The sequence below is a fragment of the Anolis carolinensis genome, chromosome 1 (assembly GCF_035594765.1).
Source record: "Anolis carolinensis isolate JA03-04 chromosome 1, rAnoCar3.1.pri, whole genome shotgun sequence".
In the NCBI taxonomy this organism is placed as follows: domain Eukaryota; kingdom Metazoa; phylum Chordata; class Lepidosauria; order Squamata; family Dactyloidae; genus Anolis; species Anolis carolinensis.
The window spans coordinates 121,340,819-121,362,718 of NC_085841.1; the positions used below are offsets into that span (position 1 = coordinate 121,340,819).

At 39.2% G+C, this 21,900-nt stretch overlaps 1 protein-coding gene across 5 annotated transcripts in view; it reads left to right on the forward strand.

Annotated features, from left to right (window-relative positions):
- filip1 (filamin A interacting protein 1) overlaps window positions 1-21,900 on the forward strand; it is a 153,811-nt gene that overhangs the window by 74,280 nt on the left and 57,631 nt on the right. For 4 of the 5 annotated variants that reach the window (XM_008122107.3, XM_008122080.3, XM_003215681.4 and 1 more), the window contains one exon: window positions 15,074-15,334. In XM_008122107.3, coding sequence (XP_008120314.1) covers window positions 15,080-15,334 — 255 coding nt within the window. In that variant the 5' untranslated portion in view covers window positions 15,074-15,079. Of the gene's footprint in view, window positions 1-8,576; window positions 8,630-15,073; window positions 15,335-21,900 lie in introns of all 5 variants that reach the window. The other variant, XM_008122091.3, reaches the window with a different exon arrangement.

A 21,900-nucleotide genomic window follows, 5' to 3' on the forward strand; every position in this document is an offset into this window, starting at 1 on the left:
GATCAGATAGATTGTGGTTGATTCATTTCTTTAGAATGCTCAAGGCACTTGGCTTAACAGAGTGAAAGAGATGGAGGAACTGTCTCTTGCAATTGGAGATATAATTTATAAACCAAAAAACAGAACATGTCAGTATAGGCTCAGATACAAACTCCACAGCTTCCTGGTCTAATAACATAAATGTCTTGTGACAGTAAGCCAAGATCAAGGCTTTAATGAAAACATAATATGACCCAAGTTCCTCTTTGATCTTAGAAATGAACAAAATATCTGTTTAGGATCAAATTTAATTCTATATAAGGAGGCACACGTTTACCATGGTAATAAGCAGCTGCATCAAAGAAATAAAGATCCATGGAATGTAATATCCAAAATTCTATGGATCAATATCAATAATTTTAAATCCTACTCAACTTCTTTAGTGTGTGTGTGAGAGAGAGTGAGTGAATGAGTGCAAGGGATATACAGTGTTCCCTCACTACTTTGCGGTTCACTTTTCGCGGATTCGCTGTTTCGCGGTTTTATGACTATTATAAATCATAAAAAATACAATTTACAGCCTAAGAAAGGGGGAAGGAGAAGCCAAAGGGAGAGAAAAGGAGCCCAAGTGGCAGCAGGAGGAGAAGGAAGCGATTTATCAACACACGATTGGTTGATAAAGACTTAAAATAGTGTATAACTACTAAAATAATGTATAAATATTAAAATAAATATAGCGTCTCTACTTCGCGGATTTTCACTTATTGCAGGTGGTTTTGGAACCTAACCCCAGCAATAAGTGAGGGAACACTGTACACCAGACTGCATCAAAGGCTAAAGCTGGGACCAAATTGCACCATTCCAGGCTGGTTTAGATACTTAACAAAGTATAAAGGTGTCCTGCCAATGCTAACATGACCAGAACTGAAGCTGGAGTTTCCATGCAATCCAAATAGAAACAGACAGCCAAGTAGAGAAACATTTCATTTCAGAAAATACTAGGTTAATTTAAACTGACTTGTGGAATAGGAGTGAAAAGTTCTCAATAATACTGGGAGCTCCCAGGAAATACTTCAAGAACATGATAGTGTTATGACTCTCCAAAATAAAATCAGTTCGTACAGGAAGAAAGTCTGGGACTTTCAGAGACTTTTTGTCTTGTTGGTAGAGGCTCGTAGAGACTAAAATATCTTGTTTTATTCATGATAATGCTTGTTGCCTTGCTGTTGCTTTACTTCTTTTGCCTGTACACCCATTTACATTGCGTAGAATTTAAGCACTGAATGTATCCTCTCTTGCCTAGCTGGGAAAAGTAAACCATTGCTCTTAATTCACGTTCAATTGTCCTTCAATACTTTTAGTGTGCTTAATTAATTATATTATTCTGGCAGAAGATAACTATAGAGTTGCCCTAGAGGGCCCAAACTTGTTCGAAATAGCACATTAATCAAATCTGTGAATAGTCAAATCCGGTAAAGTTAAACCCACAAATGTGGAAGGCCAATAGTATTTTTTGGATCTTACAGCTCATTGAAGAGTTTGTTGGCAATTTAGCTTCATCAAGAGCCACAAGTATGTGATTCATACTCATATATAGAAATTGATAGAACAAATATTCCTTTATAACATTTTTTAAAGACTACAATTTTACATTGGTTGGGTGAGAAGTCTGCCTAACTGAAAAGGAGGGAAAAAAGAAAGCAAATGTTGCATGAAATTAATTCTGCAGAATAAACAGCATTAATAGGTGAATTTAGATACCTACTGACTTGTGCAAGTCACCTAATGAAGAGGGAAATTTGCTTTGCCTCCAAAACCGTTATTTCATGCTTGGCTCTGTCCTCATGAGCCACTGTTTGCTCTTAGTTATTGTCAATGGACTTTAATTAAGAATTTTTTTTTAAAAAAATGTGAAGATGGTTTACATATTTATTCCAGAATTATACAATGGATTCAGTATTCAACCTACACTAAGATTGTCCAGGATTTTTTTAAAAAAACAACAACAACATTTATTTCTGTGCTTTTAAATCAAAGGTACTTGATAGTTTATAGTAAATAGACCAGTAATATATTATACATTGCTACTAACTAGTTATCACAAGAATGACATGTGTGCTGTGAATGTGGGTGGAAAAAGAGACAAAGATGACGGAGGAGAAATTCATTTTAATATAAACTGTTCAAACTGTTATGTGGCTTAAAGAATAGCAAAACAGTTCTGCCTTGCGGGAGTAGGCATAACACCTAGTTTAACACACCAAATCCTAAAGGTAAGGTCTATACAGCTGTCAATTTAGGAATATTTTGCCTGTACCATTTTCATAAAACTGTAACTCTTAGCACTCCTAGACACGTCCTCTATCAGGGTGCACTCCAACAGCTCACGGCGGAAATGTTAGAAATCTTAGTTATTACCTTGTCCAAAAATCTATTGTATGGAACCATAGTTTTTTTAAAAAAAAATCCTATCTCACAATATTCCTAGACCTCCTATCTTACAACATTGGCAACAATGCTTAAAATTATATATCTCATACACTCTCTCTTAGGCCCCTTCCACACAGCTGAATAAAATCCCACATTATCTGTTTTGAGCTGGGATATGGCAGTGTGGGCTCAGATAAACCAGTTCAAAGCAGACATTATGAGATTTTCTGCCTTGATATTTGGGTTATATGGCTGTGTGGAAGGGCCCTTAGACTCAGAGATTATCAACTTTTGGCTAAGTTCTCTGCCACCTAGTGACTGAAGATAGTATTGTAGTCTTCAAATTCACAAGCACATTTAAAGTAATCAATACATTTTAAAAGCCAAGTAACCCAGATGCAGTGAAGTGAGAGAAAAAGATAGAGACATCGTATGTGTGCAAATCCTCTTCTTAGACTGGAAAGCCACAACTGACTGAATTGAATGGGTATGTGAATGTATTATAAACACATCAGATGGTGTACTCCCTATCACTTTTTCGATACAAACATGGAACAGTTTGAGGACACACATAAGGTCACTCATCCATGAGACTGTACTTGAAGAAGGCCAACTACTCTTGTTAATGTGCCTGTGATTGCCTTTATTAATAAGAAAAGAAGCAGTGGAAAAATGCTTTAGAAGGAATTTTCTGTATCTCACAAACACATTCCAAAAGTTCTGTTGTACACCATCATGTAAGCACTCAAGAGAATACACAGTATATTCTTTGGTTGAACAGCACTAGCTGTAATGCAAGAACCTGTTCTCAGAGCAATTTCCATTTGGCACAATTCTCAACACTTTACAACCTCTTTTGATTAGGGAATATCAGCTTTTGAGTTAAAACTATTTGTTATTACCTTGTCCAAGGATCAATTGTATGGAACCATGGTTTTTAAGAAATATTTTCCATCTCACAATTTTCCCATATTGGCAACAGTGCTTCAGATATTTCTGAGGTCATACAATGACTTTTATAATCTTGCCATATGCTTTTATTAAAATGTTAATACAATATAAATCCAGAATTCTGCTGATCAAAATCAGATGGTGATGATGTCACCAACAAGACAGGAATAATCACAAGTCTAGTGTACAGATGGGGGATCTGAGAGCCTATTGTGGATCTTCCTTCAAACTTTGCCAGTGTGGTCAATGGGCTGGTTGGAAGGATGAATAGCATCTGGAAAACCACAAGTGCTGGTGATTTCCATATCAGTATGGCCGTGAATTTACTTTGGGCTTTAGTCTGAGTTATCTGTAATTCATTACTTGTAGTTACTCTTTTTTATGCTAACTAAAGCATACTAAGTTACATTTTAACTTTAAAGTAGCAAAGAATAGCCTAACTCCTTTGGTGGTAGCTACTTTTTAAGCTATGTTTTTAATTTGTAGCTATAGCTTATACGTACTACAGATCTGTGGCTTGTAGCATGTTTAACCAAACTAACAATGTTAGTTATTTTAAGAAAAAAGTAAGTAAAAATAATTTAAAACTTCTGGCACTAACTGCGTCATAGAATCATAGAATCATAGAATAGTAGAGTTGGAAGAGACCACATGGGCCATCCAGTCCAACCCCCTGCTAAGAAGCAGGAAATCGCATTCAAAGCACCCCCGACAGATGGCCATCCAGCCTCTGCTTAAAAGCCTCCAAAGAAGAAGCCTCTACCACGGCCCCGGGGAGAGAGTTCCACTGTCGAACAGCTCTCACAGTGAGGAAGTTCTTCCTGATGTTCAGGTGGAATCTCCTTTCCTGTAGTTTGAAGCCATTGTTCCGTGTCCTAGTCTCCAGGGCAGCAGAAAACAAGCTTGCTCCCTCCTCCCTATGACTTCCCTTCACGTATTTGTACATGGCTATCATGTCTCCTCTCAGCCTTCTCTTCTGCAGGCTAAACATGCCCAGCTCTTTAAGCCGCTCCTCATAGGGCTTGTTCTCCAGACCCTTGATCATTTTAGTCGCCCTCCTCTGGACGCTTTCCAGCTTGTCAGCATCTCCCTTCATCTGCGGTGCCCAAAACTGGACACAGTATTCCAGGTGTGTGCGTCTTGTACCTTATATTTGCAACTGTAACTAGTTATTTTTGATGCTGATGTTTAAGGTCTGGATATAACAGCAGCAGAGTAAAAGATTTATTATCACTAAGAGATGACTCCAATTGTTTTCCTATTGAGAGTAAATATCCTCTTTGGGTGCCCTTCCATACAGGCCTTTATCCCAGAATATCAAGGCAGAAAATCCTGCATTATCTGAGTGTGAACTCAGATAACCCAGTTCAAAGCAGATATTGTGGGATTTTTTGCCTTTATCTGGGATAAAGGGCTGTGTGGAAGGGCCCTGGGACAAAAGGGACAAACTATCTAGAGCAAAAATGTTATGGTTGAGCCTTCTGGCTCCGGTACTAGGAGACGGGGTCGTAAGACTCCTCGAGAGTCAGACTCTTTTGAGGAGCGTGAAAGGAAACGGCTCCAGGACTTATTTGCAGAACCAACAGATGAAGACTCATTTGAGGGTTTTACCGAGGGAATGGAGGAAGAGATGGTTAGCTCAGAGGAGGATGACATGGAATGGACTCGTGTGAGGGAGGATTTGGGTGTCACTGGCAATGATAGCATGGGAGGCGACTGGCGGGTTGCAGGATCAGACCCATGGACGGGCTGGAGGGATGGAGCGGGATCCACAACTGGGGATGCTGTGGGGCGTAGTCAAAGGTGTTTTAGCTCTGATGAGGATGATGATGATGAGGCACCTGGAATTAGGATAACAGCTGACAGCGATGAGGAGTTATGAACTGGGATAAAATGGGGTTTAGGATCAATGGCTAATTGCGTTGGGCAAGGTAATCTGGACGAACGCTTGGGCTCTTGTTGGGGAACTTCCTGAAGACGGGTGTGATTCGTTGCTGGATACGTAAGTTACCAAGGACACTGGGCATAGACGGCGGGAGGAACTGTGTGGGGTTTTTCTGTGCAACTTGTGTTTAATCTTGATAGCTTGGACCTCCGTCGTCTTTTTGACGGACATTAATTACCTACTCTGGATTGACGCTGGACTGACTGACTGACTACGACCTTGGACTATCCCTTCTGTGGCTTTCGGTGGAACTTGTGGAACTTTAGACGTCTGCACTTGGCTTTCGACCTTGGACCGGATTGGGACCCTGCTGACCGCCGTTACCCTGATTGATGTGCCTGGACCCGGATTTCGCTCGTTGCACGGAGGAGTAAACAGCCTGAGTTACTCATCTGTAGCTTTTGAGTAGCAGAGAGGAATCTGCTGCCAGTTTTTTGTGTTCATTTTGACCTCTGTTTACCAACTTTTGTTTGTTTAAATTGCCAGGCTGAAGTAAGCACTTTTGATTTAATCCGGATTAAACTCCTGTTTAATCCGGTTTATCCTTTCGAACCGTTTTAATTCAAACGGAGCTGTTTCTGTTGCTTTTCACACTGAAGACAAGTGTTTGCCTAGTCCTTTGCTTTCTACGGGCATTTTTTAGTTCTGTAACTTCAATAAACTGTGTTGTACTCTATTTGGTGGCGTTCTGTCTTTGACAAAAAATATATTGATGTTTGTTGTAAGTCGCTCTGAGTCCCCTCGAGGAGATGGGGCTCCACAGAACACATTTTGGATTTAGCCCGAACTTGAAAGTGCTGATCTATCTAAAGTGCTGAACCCTATTGCTAAAACAAAGTTGGCATTTTTGATAGCTTCTTTGAAGTTTAGAATGAAAGATGGAGTAGTAGATTCACCACTCAGCTATCATGGAAACCTTCAGCTACTACTGACAGAGAGCAAAGTGTAGGGATCCGCTAATAGGCAATTTGAAGTAAATTTTAAGCTATGGCAATGAGCAAACTGTTTCCAGAGTAAAAGAAAAGAAGAAAACTTTGTTTCTTCAAGAATTAATACACAGTTTGGACTTAGGCAACGCACAGTAAGGTAGTTGGGCATATGATGGTGAGATCCAAATGCAAGGTATGAAAAATTTCAGAAAGCTCTCTTTAAATGATGACTGCTTGATAAGTCTTATATAAACTGAATAGATCTACACCTCCTGAACTGGTGAGTAATACTGAAGTTTAGTTACACATTAATGCATACACATTATGAATATACCCATTCCATTCTTCTGCCAGAAAAGTATTTTTAAAATACTGTAATGAGCAGAGGGTTTATTTAAATGAAAGGAATTACCTTTGGTCAACAGAAGGTTAAGAAAAAAGAATGATCCCAATAGCCTTGACAAGTCATCTTGTGCTAGAATAACTGCAGATGATCTGTTGTTATGGGAATGAAATAGTTCACTATTCTCAAGAGTGAGTCTAAGTATGATATAAGAGTCAGAATGTAACCAACCAACAGATTTGTGGTATGAGTCAGACAAACACAGATAGAGGTCTTAGATCAAATTGTGTAGTCCCATGCCCTCCTTCTGCCTTAGAAGTCCCCACCAAATGCAAGACATGACTCACCATACGTGGCAAAGTAGAAGCAGTAGGAGAAGAGGAAGACTTCAAGGAAGACCTCATTACAGATGAACGGACTCAGTCAAGGAAGACATGGCCCTGAGTCTGTAAAACCTGAGCAAGGCTGTAAATGACAGGGGGACTTGGAAGCTTTTTGTTCATAGGGTCATGATAAGCCAGAATTGACTTGATGATAGATACCAAGAATAACATGTACCAGCAAGCTATCAGGCTTTTGGGGAAAGGGGAAAGTTAAGCATGCCTACTGAAATGATTGTGCCACACTGGGTGATCAAGAATTTCATTTTCCTGTTAATACATTCCAAGTGGAAAATATATATGCCACTAGCTGTGAAATATCATCTTTTCATCTAGTCCCCATACGTCATTCCATTTACAGCACAGCAAACCACATTTAAGTGAGCTTGAATTTGGCTCTGATTTTACTATATTTCCTCTCTCTTTCGTTAAGTCAGCCTATGTTCTTAGATTACACTGTTGACTGTAAATGTCAAGTTGTTTTCCAGACTTTTCCCAGTAATACTGCTGTCCCCACCCTCTTTTTGCAAAGATGTACAAACAATTCATTTAGTAAAGGACATGGGGAAATGTGCCTTTTGCTATTCTAATTGCTACTGTGCTGGCTGGCTATCAGTTGTCCCCAGGGCTATTATTTAAATGTGATTTCATTTGATATGACCCTGGTGCTGGGAAGCAAAATAACATTATGTAGAGGTGAACAAACACTGCAGGTCTTGTTAGTCTGTGTAGAGACAGCTGGCACCAAACTGTGATTTGAATCAATGGACTTGACTTGCTCTGCTTCCAGGCAGAATGTCTGGAGCCAGGCACTTTCCTAGAAAGTTAATTTTAAGGGCCAATACAGATCTTTATTTTTATTATGTTTTATTTTTGGACAATGGCAATAGCTTCTCATATACTGCTACAAGAAAGAGATGGCATGGAGAAGAAATGTATAAATACAGCATGGCAACGGCTATGTTTTCATCTAATGAATCTCAGAACCTCTGGAGTTACAGAAATGTTTTGTAACCTAATGTGTCCACTATTTTGTATATTACAATGCTATATACAATGACATTTGCTCAAGCCATGTGTCCTGCTATATATTGATTAATTGGATGTTTTTGTTTATCTCTTTCCTTCCTGCTAGGTTTTTTTTTGGTTTTGTTTATTTTCCTCAGAATGATCTCTTCAGAAATTTGCCTTGCAATGCACAGGTGCAAAGCCAAATTGTGTAGCTGAGTTATTTATTCCAAAGTTTGTAAAAGTTTCATGCGTAGATTGGGCTGCCCCAAGATTGCTGTGAGAGGATGCTAGATGAGTCACTTTCCAAGGAACAGCAAGTATACCCCAGGAAGTCTGCTCACACCCATCTGTCTTCTTAGACTAGAAACCACTTCCTACTAGAATCCAACTGATAAATATCTTGCTGATTTGTAATGATTAAAGAACATTCCTGTCTGGAAAGGCACGTATTCCGTTCTTTACTGCCAACTTGCCTGCTAATAATTAACAACATACAGAAAAGGGCTAATTGCCAACTAACTTCTTCACTGGCTGATTCCTAATACTGCCTATCAATAGATGTATTCATTGTATTTTTCATGTATCAGTCTCTATGCTCTTTTTAATAGGAACAACTGATATGAGAGGACTTCTGTAAAATAAAGCCTTAGATTTGGAACAGGTAGGCCCAAGTATAAAACTCATATTGCTTTTTATATGTACTCTGTGAACCTGAGTCGTCAGTGTTGTTATTAATTCCATCAAGTCCACTTTGATGCTAAGAATGAGAGTCCAAGGGCCCTTCCACACAGCTCTACATCCCAGAATATCAAGGCAGAAAATCCTACACTATCTGCTTTGAACTGGGTTATCTGATTTCACACTGCCATATATTCCAGTTCAAAGCAGATAATGTGGGATTTTATTCAACTGTGTGGAAGGGACCCTAGTCACCTTATCATCAACTGGTCTTGCAGACTCAGAGTTGTAGCTTCCATTATTGAATCTATCCATCTGAAATGTGGTTTTCCGCTTTTCCTACTGCCTTATACTTTAATATTAGCATTATTGTTCCTTTTTCCCAATGAGTCATGTCTTCTCATGAAATGTCCAAAATACAACAGTCTAGGGGCCCTTCCAGACAGCCATATAACCCAGAACATCAAGGCAGAAAATCCCACAATATTTGCTTTGAACTGGGTTATCTGAGTCCACAATGCCATATATTCCAGTTCAAAGCAGAAAATGTGAGATATTATTCAGCTGCGTGGAAGGGCCCTCAGTTTAGTTATCTTTGCTTCTAGGGAGAATTCAGGCTTGATTTGCTCCAGAACCCATTTATTAGTCTTTTTAGAAGTCCATGGTATCCATAGAACTATTACCCAGCATCACATTTTAATGAGTTGATGCTGCATGTCCCAGATGTATACTGTGGACAATAAAGATGTGCCTTCTAATATACTGTGGTCAGCAGTGTGCGTGCGATACTTTCTGAACTCCCTAAAGTGCTATCCAAATGATAAGAAGTACACTCATTGGAAATCTGGCTCTCATTTAGAGATTTCAGTAAAAGCTGCTTGCTATTGAGGATTTGGCTCCTAAAGTGCTATTCCCATTTCCTGCTTTCCATCTGTCAGTTATACACAATGCTGATGCATTTGTGGTTTGATGTGAGTACTTTTAAAACATTTTATCCATATGGTTTTGCAACAGCTCTATCCCCTTTGAAGCAGGTTCGGCTAAAGCTTTCCAAACATTATGATTATAATTAGTTCTGATAACACATAATCGGGTTTTTTTTTTTTTTACTATAAACATGTACTAGGAAACGGGGGAATCCACCCATAAAAATGATATCCAAACATATGTACAGGATGTGTTGATGTTCATACAGAGTATTCTTTCCTCTTGCACCTTAATAGAAGCATGGCATTTGAAGAGTCGCAGCCACATTACTCTAATTTTGTTATTTTAGTTTTCATGTGTAACAGCTCCACTGGCTGCCAGTTTGTTTCCAGGCATAATTGAAAGTGCTGGTTATTTATTTATTGTATCAGGAGCAAATTGAAATACAGTTATAATGTACAGAAAAACCATAAACAAAGTTAAAAACTTGGCATTATACTAAATTTGCGGGTCACTTGGAGTTTTCCATTGTGCATTGTCGCAGCTAGCAAATTGGGTTCCAAACTCTCAACCCCTTCTGCGGAAGTTGCACCCTCGTCCAAGGAGAAAACCCCCAAAATAAACTGTCCTTTGGTAAAGAAAGATTTATATAAACAAAACATACAAAACACAGTCCTTTGCTTTTATCAGCAGCAAACACAAAGCTTTCTTATCTTGAAGCTTTAACCTCTCCGGTTTCTGGACTCTCAGTCTTCAAACCTCTCTTCGGTTCCACTTCAGTAGCTCTTCAGCAGCAATACCATCTTTGCCACCATCACAGCACCTTCATATTCACCAACACAACGATGCAACACTTTAACAGCACACCATACAACACACCACAACACTAACATAAGACTTACTCAGACTCTATTAATAGCCCTCAATCTAAAGCAGGTGTCTTAATTGCTGCTGGTCAAACACAAATGGGACATGATTCCTGCAAACACTTATTCATTTTCACTTAAGAAATGACCCAAATAATTTAAAACTCTGACAGGGCTCAGACTGCATTGTAGTAAGTGGTCTGTGGTTTGCTCTACTCTGCACTCACATGTCCACACTCCACTTTGTAGCCCAATTTCTTAAGGTTAGCTCTGCATTTTGCAGTGCCAGAGCCCAGTCTGTTCAGCACCTTCCAAGTCGCCTAGTCTTCTGAGTATCCAGGCAGGGAGTTTCTCATCTGGTATCAGCCACTAATTAAGGTTCTTGGTTTTAACCTACCACTTTTGGACTCTTGCTTGCTGAGATGTTCCTGTGAGTATCTCTGTAGATCTTAGGAAGCTAAAAAGTGCTGGTCATGACCTATAAAGCTCTATATGGCTCAGGTCCAGGCTATTTGGCAGAATGCATCTCCCCTTATGGCCTGGCCAAGGTTTGAGGTCATCAGGAGAAGCCCTTCTTCCAGTCCCACCACCACTGAAAGCAAAGTTGACAGGAATACAAGAAAAGGCATTCTTGGTAGCTGCCCATGAACTCTGGAATTTCCTTCCCAGAACAGAAAGAATGGCCTCATCCCTGTTGTTCTTCCAATAGTAGGCTAAAAACCTTTTATTCAGGGAGGCTAAGAAATGGATTGAACTGTTTTAGTAGAATTGTTTTAAATACTTTTTTAATTTTTATTTTATAGTTGTAGTACAATTGCTTTGTCTAATAGATTATTTTAATTCTGTTTTAATATTTACCTTTAATGTGTTTTTAACTATACAATTTTTAAATTGTTAGCTGCTTTCGGTCCTAATCCTAGGGGGGAAAAATAATCATCACCACCATCATCATACGTTCTTTTGTGAAGGCTAGTTCCTTCAGTGCCTTCAATCTTCTAAATCCAGCATATGTGATGAACTATCCTATTTTCTACCTAAATGAGAGGCACCAATTTCAGAAATGGGGACCCGTATGTGTATTTCTGTATGTACACGTACTACCAACTGATTTGTGGTGGGCAAATAAAGCAGATAAATTACCAAAAATGAAATAGAATAAAAATAGACAAGAACAAAAAAGGAAGGAGTATGTAGGAGAGGTAGTAGTTTGGACATTGGACTATGCATCTGGAGACCAGCATTAGAATTTCCACTCAGCCATAGAAACCCACTGGGTGACCTTGGGCAACTCTCCCTCAGTCTAACAACAACAACAACAATAATAACTTTATTCTTATATCCTGCCCCATCTCCCCGAAGGGACATGGGGCGACTTACATGGGAACCAAGCCTAGTAATGCAACAATAAAATACAACAACATAAGATACATTCAATTACAGTCTCAGATGCAGAAGTGGCAACCCTTCTCTGAACAAGTCTTGCTGAGACATTATCTTAGAGTTCCCATAATTCATAAATGACTTGAAGACACACAATAATAACAGCTAAAATCAGAAGATATTTACCAGCTCACTGACAAGAAAGCCACCAGTCACCACTGAGAAGATACATAATCTTCCCCAGAGATGCACAGTGGATTTTTGCAAAAATCTAAAAAAAAATCTTACTAGGTAGAACCGGGTAAGGAAAAGATATCCCATCTAAATATTAGGAAGAACTTCATGATGATAAGAGCTGTTTGACAGTGGGATATGCTGCCTCAGAGTGGAGGTTTTAAACAGAGGCTGGATGGACATCAGTCAGGAGTACATTGATTGTGTTTTTCTACATGGCAGGGGGTGGGATTGGGTGGTCTTTGTGTGTCTTCCAGTTCTCTGATTCTATGATTTTGTACAAGGTGTGGTGAAGACTGAGTGTTTTGATAGGAAAATTGAATAACAGGGCAATGAACTAGAAACAAGAGCTAACAGCTGTGTATATTATTAACATGTGTTTACTGTGGGAGATGACATCAGCATGTTCTTGCCATATTGCAACAAGAAAAGCCATGATTGTGAGCAGAGTAACATCCATAAAAACTGTTCAAGCAAAAAAGAGATCAGTTAACAAATGCATTGTGCACTTAAATCACAGTGCATGCTGTGGTTTTTATATGTGTAATTGAGGAATAGTGAAGCTTTATAAATATTAAACATTAGCCATACCAGAAGCTAAGAAGGCATTCTGTAGGCCAGTCAACCTACCTGGTAGCTTGCCAGATTCAGTCGTGTGGAGACAACAGAGTTGGAACAAGATACTGTGTGCGTTTTTCTGTTTGAAGTCACAGCTTCAAAAGCTGTCTTGATTTGTTTCATGGCAAAGGCAGGGGAGCTATTCATCTCATCCCTGCTATGTTGAGATCTGTATTTTATCATCTACATTTCCATAAACAAACATTACCTTTATGAGGACCAAACATGGCTTACTTTCTTTTAGGTCTCTTCCTTGTTAAAGCAATGTTGAATCATAGCACTGGAAGAGATCACAAAGGCCATCCAATCCAGGCCATCCAGATGTAGAGTGCATCTACACTGTAGAATTAATGCAGTTTGATATCACGTTAACTGCCATGTCTCAATGTTGTGGAATCATGTAAGTTGTAGTTTTACAAGATCTTTATCCTTCTCTGCCAAAGAGTGCTCTTGCCTCACCAAACAACAACTCCCAGGATTCATAACATTGAGCCATGGCAGTCAAAATGGTGTCAAACTCCCTTAATTCTGTAGATGCACCCATACCCCTGCAGCATGTGATGGGTGGTTTTGACAAAACTGGAAAAAGTTACTGTTTGGACCTTCAATTCCTACCTCCTTAACATAGTCAATGGCCATGTTGGCCAGGGTATTCCCGCAGTTATCATCCAAAAAACCTAACTTTTCTAAGTTCTGGTTTTTTGTAGCTAGCTACAATTCTGCCAAGATACTATGGTACAGTAGAGTCCCACTTATCCAAGCCTCGCTTATCCTAGTTTCTGGATTATCCAAGCCATTTTTTCAGTCAATGTTTTCAATATATCGTGATATTTTGGTGCTAAATTCGTAAATACAGTAACTACAACATAACATTATGTTGTATGCGTATTGAACTACTTTTTCTGTCAAATCTGTTGTAAAACATGATGTTTTGGTGCTTAATTTGTAAAATCATAACCTAATTGGATGTTTAATAGGCTTTTCCTTAATCCCTCCTTATTATCCAAGATATTCGCTTATCCAAGCTTCTGCCGGACCGTTTAGCTTGGATAAGTGAGACTCTACTGTATATAACTTGCAACTCTGGTGTTTCATATAAAAGAAGATGCCCCTGGTGAATCCACCTGGATTCTCTGCTCTAATACATCCAAAGGCCAGATCAAACTATAGACATTATGTTGTATTTGTCAGCTGTTTCCATATTGCTAAAACAGGGAATAGAAGAATGAATTATTATTTATACTGCTGTACCTTAAGCCAACTCTTAGAAAACAGATCCTAGGTAAAGCCAGCTCCTTTGGTTGACACATGCCAGTCTGTCAGGTTCCTATTAATGCAACTTCAAAAACACTCTTTCCTTATCTGATTTTACAAGTGTTTTTTGATGTTACAACATTATCTGATTTGGCCTCCTTCCTGAAGAGCTTTAGTGCATGGATCTTATACTAGATGGAAGAAAATAAGATGAGTTTTGTTGTCCTCTGACATCATCTTCATCAGCAAATTCTGATCTCTTGCAAAACAAATATAGAAGTCATTTAATTAAAAGTACATGTGTTCTTAATGATTGTAAATTGAAGAACATTTGTAGTAGTACGGTAGTAGTATACAATAACTGAGAAATCAACTGAGAAGAAGAATCACTGCCTTGAAGAGTTCTAAAAAGTTTCTTTATGTTAATGAATCATGAGTATAAGTTACTTCCACATAAGCCTTCCTTACCTATAAATCCTGTATGTAGGGTTCATATTCAGTTTTATATGTAAATGCCCACTTCAGTGGTTTTCCATGGTTTATGTATGCATGCTGATTACGTTAATATAGTATGTTAAAAGGTGGTGGTGGAAGGAAGTAGTATTCCTGGTTTTACTCTCCCACTCTTTATTCTCCAAATGGGCCAACGTGGTTAGTTTCAACCAGGTGAATTTATCTTGTTTGGATGCACTCATGGATGGTCTGATTATCTTCCTTTATGATGAGGCCTTTATGATGAGGTTGTCAAACTGCTCAAAAGTTAATTCTGACCCATGGATTTCAATGAGACCTCTAAATATGACAAATCTGTTTTCATCACATAGTTATATAATCTGAGTGGGTCATAGTACACTGGAGCTGAGCAAGACTTAAATCTGATTGTCAGTTTAATATTTTGTCTTGACTGCTAAATCTGTTCACATTAAACTGCAGTATTTTTGTGTTGTATTTTGTCAATTGGTATTTTAATTATAATTATGACAATAGTATTTATTACTTTTGTATTTTAAATTACACCTCATTTTTTGCTGTCTTCAAGTTTCTGTGCAGATGGGAAGGCTAGATAAAAAGTGTTACTGCAAACGTCATTTTTTAAAAAATAATTGTTACATCCAAGTATATGCAAATTTATTTTTTCCTTTATCCAGATCAGGATGAGGTCACGAAATCAAGGTGGAGAAAGCTCATCCAGTGGGAAGTTCTCTAAATCGAAGCCCATCATCAATACTGGAGAAAATCAAAATCTCCAGGAAGATGCCAAGAAAAAGAACAAATCTAGTCGCAAAGAAGAAGAGGTCCCAGGCTCAGGAACAGTCAAGAAGCACAGCAAATCATCAAGCAGGAAATCAATAGAGCTTTCCAAAGAGGATCTGATCCGCCTTCTCAGTATAATGGAAGGAGAACTACAGGTATTTCAAGATTTATTTATGTATTTATTTCTTCTAAATTAACTTTTTGTGACCTGGCATAAGATAGGAGACATTAGTTATTTCACAAGAAATGTCTTCTGTGATGCTAGTATTCATTCTTACCTGCTGCCAAGTCGCCTTTGACATGAATGAGATACCTCCAAGGGCCTCATCAGATGGGTTTATTTTAGTGTCGTAGGACACTTCCATCTTCTTATGGGGACAGAGCTCCATGCCAGCCATTACACAAAGTTGTGTGACTTCTAGCGGAGCCCCCCCCCCCCAACCCCCCCGCAACTGGGGTAGAAGAATCCTTGGACGCTTCTCTCCCAACACAGGAACCTTCCTGTGTTGTGCTGGCTCCAATAGAGTAAGTACGGATCCTCCCTAGAAGGGTGACACTTCCCATGTATGATGGAGAAAGCATCACCACAAGGGAGTGGCACTCAAGGCAACAGATTCACACACACACACACTGCTCCCTCTATCCAGCAGCAAAGTGGGACACTTCACCTGACCTTTGTGATGAGGTTGGAAGTCACCCAAATATTAACAGCCTTGGGTTGCTGTGAGCTCTCCGGGCTGTATGGCCATTTTTCAGAAGCATTACCTTCTTGAACATGGCTTTACAGCCCAGAAAAATCACAGCAATCCTGTGAATCCAGCCATGGACGCCTTCGACAACACATTAAAAGCCTTGCTCAGGTCTTGTAAGCTGTGGGCCATGGTTTCCTTGATTGAGTCGGTCCATCAATAATTCAGCCTTTCTCTTTTCCTTACTGCCTTCTACCATACTAAACATTATTGTCTTTTCTACTGAGTCATGTCTTCTCACGATGTGGCCAAACTGCAACAGCTTCAGTTTGGTCATCTTGTTGTCCTTGAATATAATACCCTTCAAATGTGCTATAGTACAACTATTACTTACCTTCAGCCAGCATGATTAAGGTGGCTGTGCCGTCTTGAGATGGTGAAAGTTGTAGTCCAATATCTTTGAGGTGCCAAACTACAAAAGCCTGCACTAGCTCAATCAATTCCTTCAAGGCTAAATAAATTCAATGATAGTTGGGGTGTCTATTTAGCTACAATTGCTAGCTGGGGCACTTGGGGAACCAAAGTCCTCCAAAGTTTTGTGGAATCTGGTTGGGAATGTTTTAGTGTTAAGCAGCAAATTTGATACTGCACCAATATGCACTATATCATCGCTTAAGACATCATCACATAAGATTTCTTTGGATGGAAAGACGCACTCAAAATCGTTGTCTTCTTAGCATACAGGATTTCCCAATATATTACGAGCTGCTTGGTCTTTTCAACTCTGTTGGGGTCTTCTTTGATTAAAAAGAGTATGACTTTGTATGATAAAGTAACATTAGTATGTATAATCAGTAGAATAATAGCAGAACAATATAAACCTGACACTGTGTGTGTGTGTGTTAGAGAGAGTAAAATGTGTTCCTCAAACATGAAAGAAAAATCATACAAATCACCACAATCTATAGGAAAGGCCAGACCTAAGAAAAACAAAGCAAATACACTGTAATGTGTCACTCCAAACATCGGGGGGGGGGGGGGGGGGGACAGTGTTATCATCAGTGGTGCCAAAAATCAGAGGTCTATTTTTGGTCTTTCCCGTAAATGAAATATTTGATCCTTGGTACCCAGGCTCAAAGTGGACAATATGCATGTTTCCTCTGGCGGGAAAATATTCCATCTCTGTTTTCCAGGCTGCAGCTGTATAAGCCAGGCCAGTTGTAAATGTTTTCCAACCAAGACACTGAAAGGAAAAAGAAGTGTATACACCTACCTGTTTTTATCCTTCCCTCTGCTATAAAAAGCACAGTTTAAAACATTGAATTTGCAAGCACAATACTATTACAAGAAATAATTGTATTCTGATATGTGTTGAGGTTGAGTTGGATTCTCCTGCTCTTTAATTCTTTTGATTAGGAAACAGGTTGTCCCTTTGTCAATGTCTTTCTGTGGATGCAATGAGAAATGGCCATAGCAGTGAACATAAACAATTTTTGTATATGTTTCAATAGTATGAAGAGATGGGAGGTCCTATGTGACCTATCTAAACAGGGTTCAGGGTGGGAGTCAAGACTGATGGCTAGTGCCAGATTTAGGACCAATGGGGGCCTGTGCTAGTAATTTATGAAGCTCCTTACTTAGACCCTGAAGGAGATAATTATGGTAGGCCAACTCTGCCAGTAGGCCTACACTGGGGAGGGGGCTGAAGAAGAAGAAAAGACTACATATAGCCCAAGGCCCACATTTCATCCACCTCAACTGAGGGGAGTTCTAAGAACCGCAAGGATGATTCTCCCCAATGATTCTCCTTCATAATCCCGGAAAGAAATGACAATGGAGTGCCGCAGGGTTCCATCCTGGGCCCGGTTCTGTTCAACATCTTTATTAATGACTTAGATTAAGTGCTAGAAGGCATGATAATCAAGTTTGCAGATGGCACCAAATTGGGAGGGATAGCTAATACTCCAGAAGACAGGAGCAGAATTCAAAACGATATTAACAGATTAGAGAGATGGGCCAAAACTAACAAAATGAACTTCTACAGGGAAAAATGCAAGATACTCCACTTCGGCAGAAAAAATGAAATGCAAAGATACAGAATGGGGGACACCTGGCTTGACAGCAGTATGTGTGAAAAAGATCTTGGAGTCCTCGTGGACAATAAGTTAAACATGAGCCAACACTGTCGTATGGCAGCTAAAAAAGCCAATGGGATGTTGGCCTGCATCAATAGGGGTATAGCGTTTAAATCCAGGGAAATCATGCAACCCCTCTATTCTGCCTTAGTCAAACCATACCTGGAATACTGTATCCAATTCTGGGCACCACAGTTGAGACAAGCTATTGACAAGCTCTGTTCATCAGGGGAGGCCCTCCTCGCGATCCCACCACCGTCGCAAACGCGGTTGGTGGGGACGAGGGAGAGGGCCTTCTCCATAGTGGCCCCCTGGCTCTGGAACTCTCTCCCCAGGGAGATTAGGCAGGCCCCTACCCTCCTTATTTTTCGGAAGAGCCTGAATACTTGGCTCTTCCAACAGGCTTTTTTCCCTTAGTTTGCAATTGCCCTGTTTGTCCTTGCCGTATATAGTCTTTGGGTGTATGCCTCCTCCAGCACCTTAATGGAATAATAGTCCCTGGTACCTACCTCTTTCCTATTCTGTACTGTATAAAACTATTTGCACTTTTCTGGCCCACTACCCTTTTTAGGAGCCAACCCAGGTTTTTTTATCCAAGTGTGTTTATTGTTTATCGGTATATGTGATTTTATTTGTTTATGATTTGTTTTTTATTGCTGAGTTTTATATTGTTTGTTGCCTGGGCTTGGCCCCATGTAAGCCACCCCGAGTCCCCTTGGGGAGATGGGGCGGGGTATAAAAATAAAGTTATTATTATTATTAAAGAATGGGTCCAGAGGAGGGCAACTAAAATGATCAAGGGTCTGGAGAACAAGCCTTATGAAGAGCGGCTTAAAGAGCTGGGCATGTTTAGCCTGCAGAAGAGAAGGCTGAGGGGAGACATGACAGCCATACATAAATATGTGAGGGAAGGTTATAGGGAGGACGAAGCAAGCTTGTTTTCTCCTGCCCTGGAGAGTAGGACGTGGAACAATGGCTTCAAACTACAGGAAAGGAGATTCCACCTGAACATTAGGACGAACTTCCTCACTGTGAGAGCTGTTCAGCAGTGGAACTCTCTGTCCCGGACTGTGGTGGAGGCTCCTTCTTTGGAGGCTTTTAAGCAGAGGCTGCATGGCCATCTGTCGGAGGTGCTTTGAATGTGATTTTCCTGTTTCTTGGAAGGGAGTTGGACCAGATGGTCCATAAGGTCTCATCCAATTCTATGATTCAAAGTTTTAGTTCTGAGAACAGATCCTTAACGGCCATATCTCCATCCTATAGAATCCTGGAATTCTTGGAATTCTTGGAATCCATATTTAAGCCAGTTCCTGAGAACTGAATTAACTCTCTTGTATTTCCCTAAAGTACAGCATTAGAACTCTGGCAGAGAATGCTAAATAATGCACAAAACTACATATTCCAGAATTCAGCAGGATGGGACCATGACAAGTTGAAGTGGGATCAAACTGCTATAGCTGTGCAACCTGAGTCATGTTACATCGGTCACTATTTTACTTAGGCAGACCTTTCTCAAGAGGTTTGCCTAAGTAAAATAGTTGTGAAGATAACTTAAGGAGGAGAATGTGATTGTATAAGGATACCATAGGAGGATGTGGATAACCATATATGCTTCACGAGTTCTTTGAAGGAAAGACAAGATGTAATTGGTAATGTAGCAATAATATGATACAGAAATAATGATCCGGTACTGTGCAGTGAAATACAAGAATCTGAATATTTGTTCGCATTTAACTGCAAAATTTTAGGAAATTTGTGTACCCAAAAACAAGGAAAAGAAAGTCTGATGTTTGAAATTAGAAGCTGCAAAACTGACCATCATACGGGCCCTGTGTTTTTGCAGTGTGTTAGATCATCACAGTGTGGATGAAACAATGTGTTTAGAAATAATGTCTGAGCAAAATACCGTACATGTGCTGTCAGAAGATAATTTAACGAAAAGGAATGCAAAAAATATTATAATACTCTTATGAGAATCTATTTTGTATCTGGGGTGCAGGCTCCACCTATTGGTTAAAACGGAACCAGTACAATTTAGCTACCAGTAGTTCTCTGGTTGATAATCCCTTTTTTTTTCTTGGTTTGTATAATTCGGTTAACATTCAAAGAAAAGTCATAAGAAATGACTGAACAATGGGGATCTGAACAGTACAGTTACTTTGATATTAAAACATAAAGAAGGGATGTCATAGGACAAATTCTTTTTGGGCATCAACACCTTGACAACACTTTGCGAGATGACTATTCCTTATCTGAAATGCCTGAAGCACAAGTGTTTTGAGTTTTTTTAAGCTATAGGAATACCTTTATTTGCATATAAAATTAGACATACTGGAGATGGGATACAAGTTTAAACATACATTTCATTTATGTTTCATAGACACTCCAAAGTAAAATACACCTTGTTAGTTGCTTATGACAGGTAGTAATGTTTCATATATTTTAAACTAAACATCACTAGATGATTGAGAGAAAATACTACGTATCTCTTGCACTCATTTTTTAAATGTTCTGCCAATTGATGAGTGAGATTTTATCTCAGTTGTGTACCAATTTAGAAATAGAGGCAGGAGTTTTATAATTTTTAGAGAGATAATCAACTTTGAAACTTTGATTTCCCATTTAATCTTTCTGTTAAACATTTTCAAGTTCCATTTTAGGGGGAAAAAACCATATTACTTTATAGAACTGCTAAATTTGTTTGTTTTGTCCAAAAGACTTATAGCAAAGAAATAAAAAAAATGGAAAAATTAAAAAAGCATCAAAACAAGGAGCGGGCTAGAAAGTTGTGTCTTGTTACAATGATTAATAAAATAATGATCCTGAAGCATCACTAGGAATGGATCTACACTGTAGAATTAATCCAGTTTGACACCACTTTGACTCCATGGCTCAATGCTATAGAATCCTGGGATTTGTAGTTTGATGAAACACCAGCACTCTTGGGAAGAGAAGGCTAAAAACCTGGTAAAAGCACAGCTCTCATGATTTCATAGCATTGAGCCATGACCATCAACGTGGTGCCAAACTGTGTTAATGCTACAGTATAGATTCTCCTTTGGACAGATAGCGAGACAAATTGTTATTATTTATTTATTTCTATCTCAACTTTTTTCAGATTAGAATTCAAGGCAGCTTGCAACATTTTGAAAGACATTGTTAAGCTGCAGAGGTTTAAACAATGAAACAATTTAAAAAAATAGCACATAGGTTACTCTGGGGCAGATAAACACCCAAGGCAAAAGCAAACTATTGCAGCCTCTCCTTGTGTATCCTTCTTCACTAATAATTTTTGCTGTCTTGACCACACACTCAGTTTGGCTATATGCATCCTGGTTTTCATCTGTGAAATATTGGAGGGTATGCTATTTTGTATTTCCACCATTAACATTTTTACAATGAGAAAAGATGGAAGAAACTGTGGAAATATATGGTAAAGTTATAAATGGAAGACATCAAACTACATGATAATAATTGATCTGGAAGTGCCACCCTTTGCCCTCAGTGTGGGAAGGAATTTATTAAGTGAAAGACTGCCTTCATTGGGGCCATTTGTGTCATTACCTCTGAAACAAATCAACACAATTCATCTGGAAGGATGGTGCCAAGTGACCTACCATTTCCAGATCAAAACCTTTGGGTCAAATAAATTTCCCTCTCCATTAATTTGGACTGCATTTTTGTGTGCCAGTGTATGGGTCAATGCCAGGGTACAATTTATGGCTCCTTTTATTCAGCACACAACTCCAGAACTTTGTAGCTGCAATACCTTCTTCTCTGTGTTCATTCTGGAAAGATTAAGGTTGCATTTACACCAGGCATGAGCAAACTTGGGCCTTCTGGGTGTTTTGGACTTCAACTCCCACAATTCGTAACAGACAGTAGGGCTGTCTGATC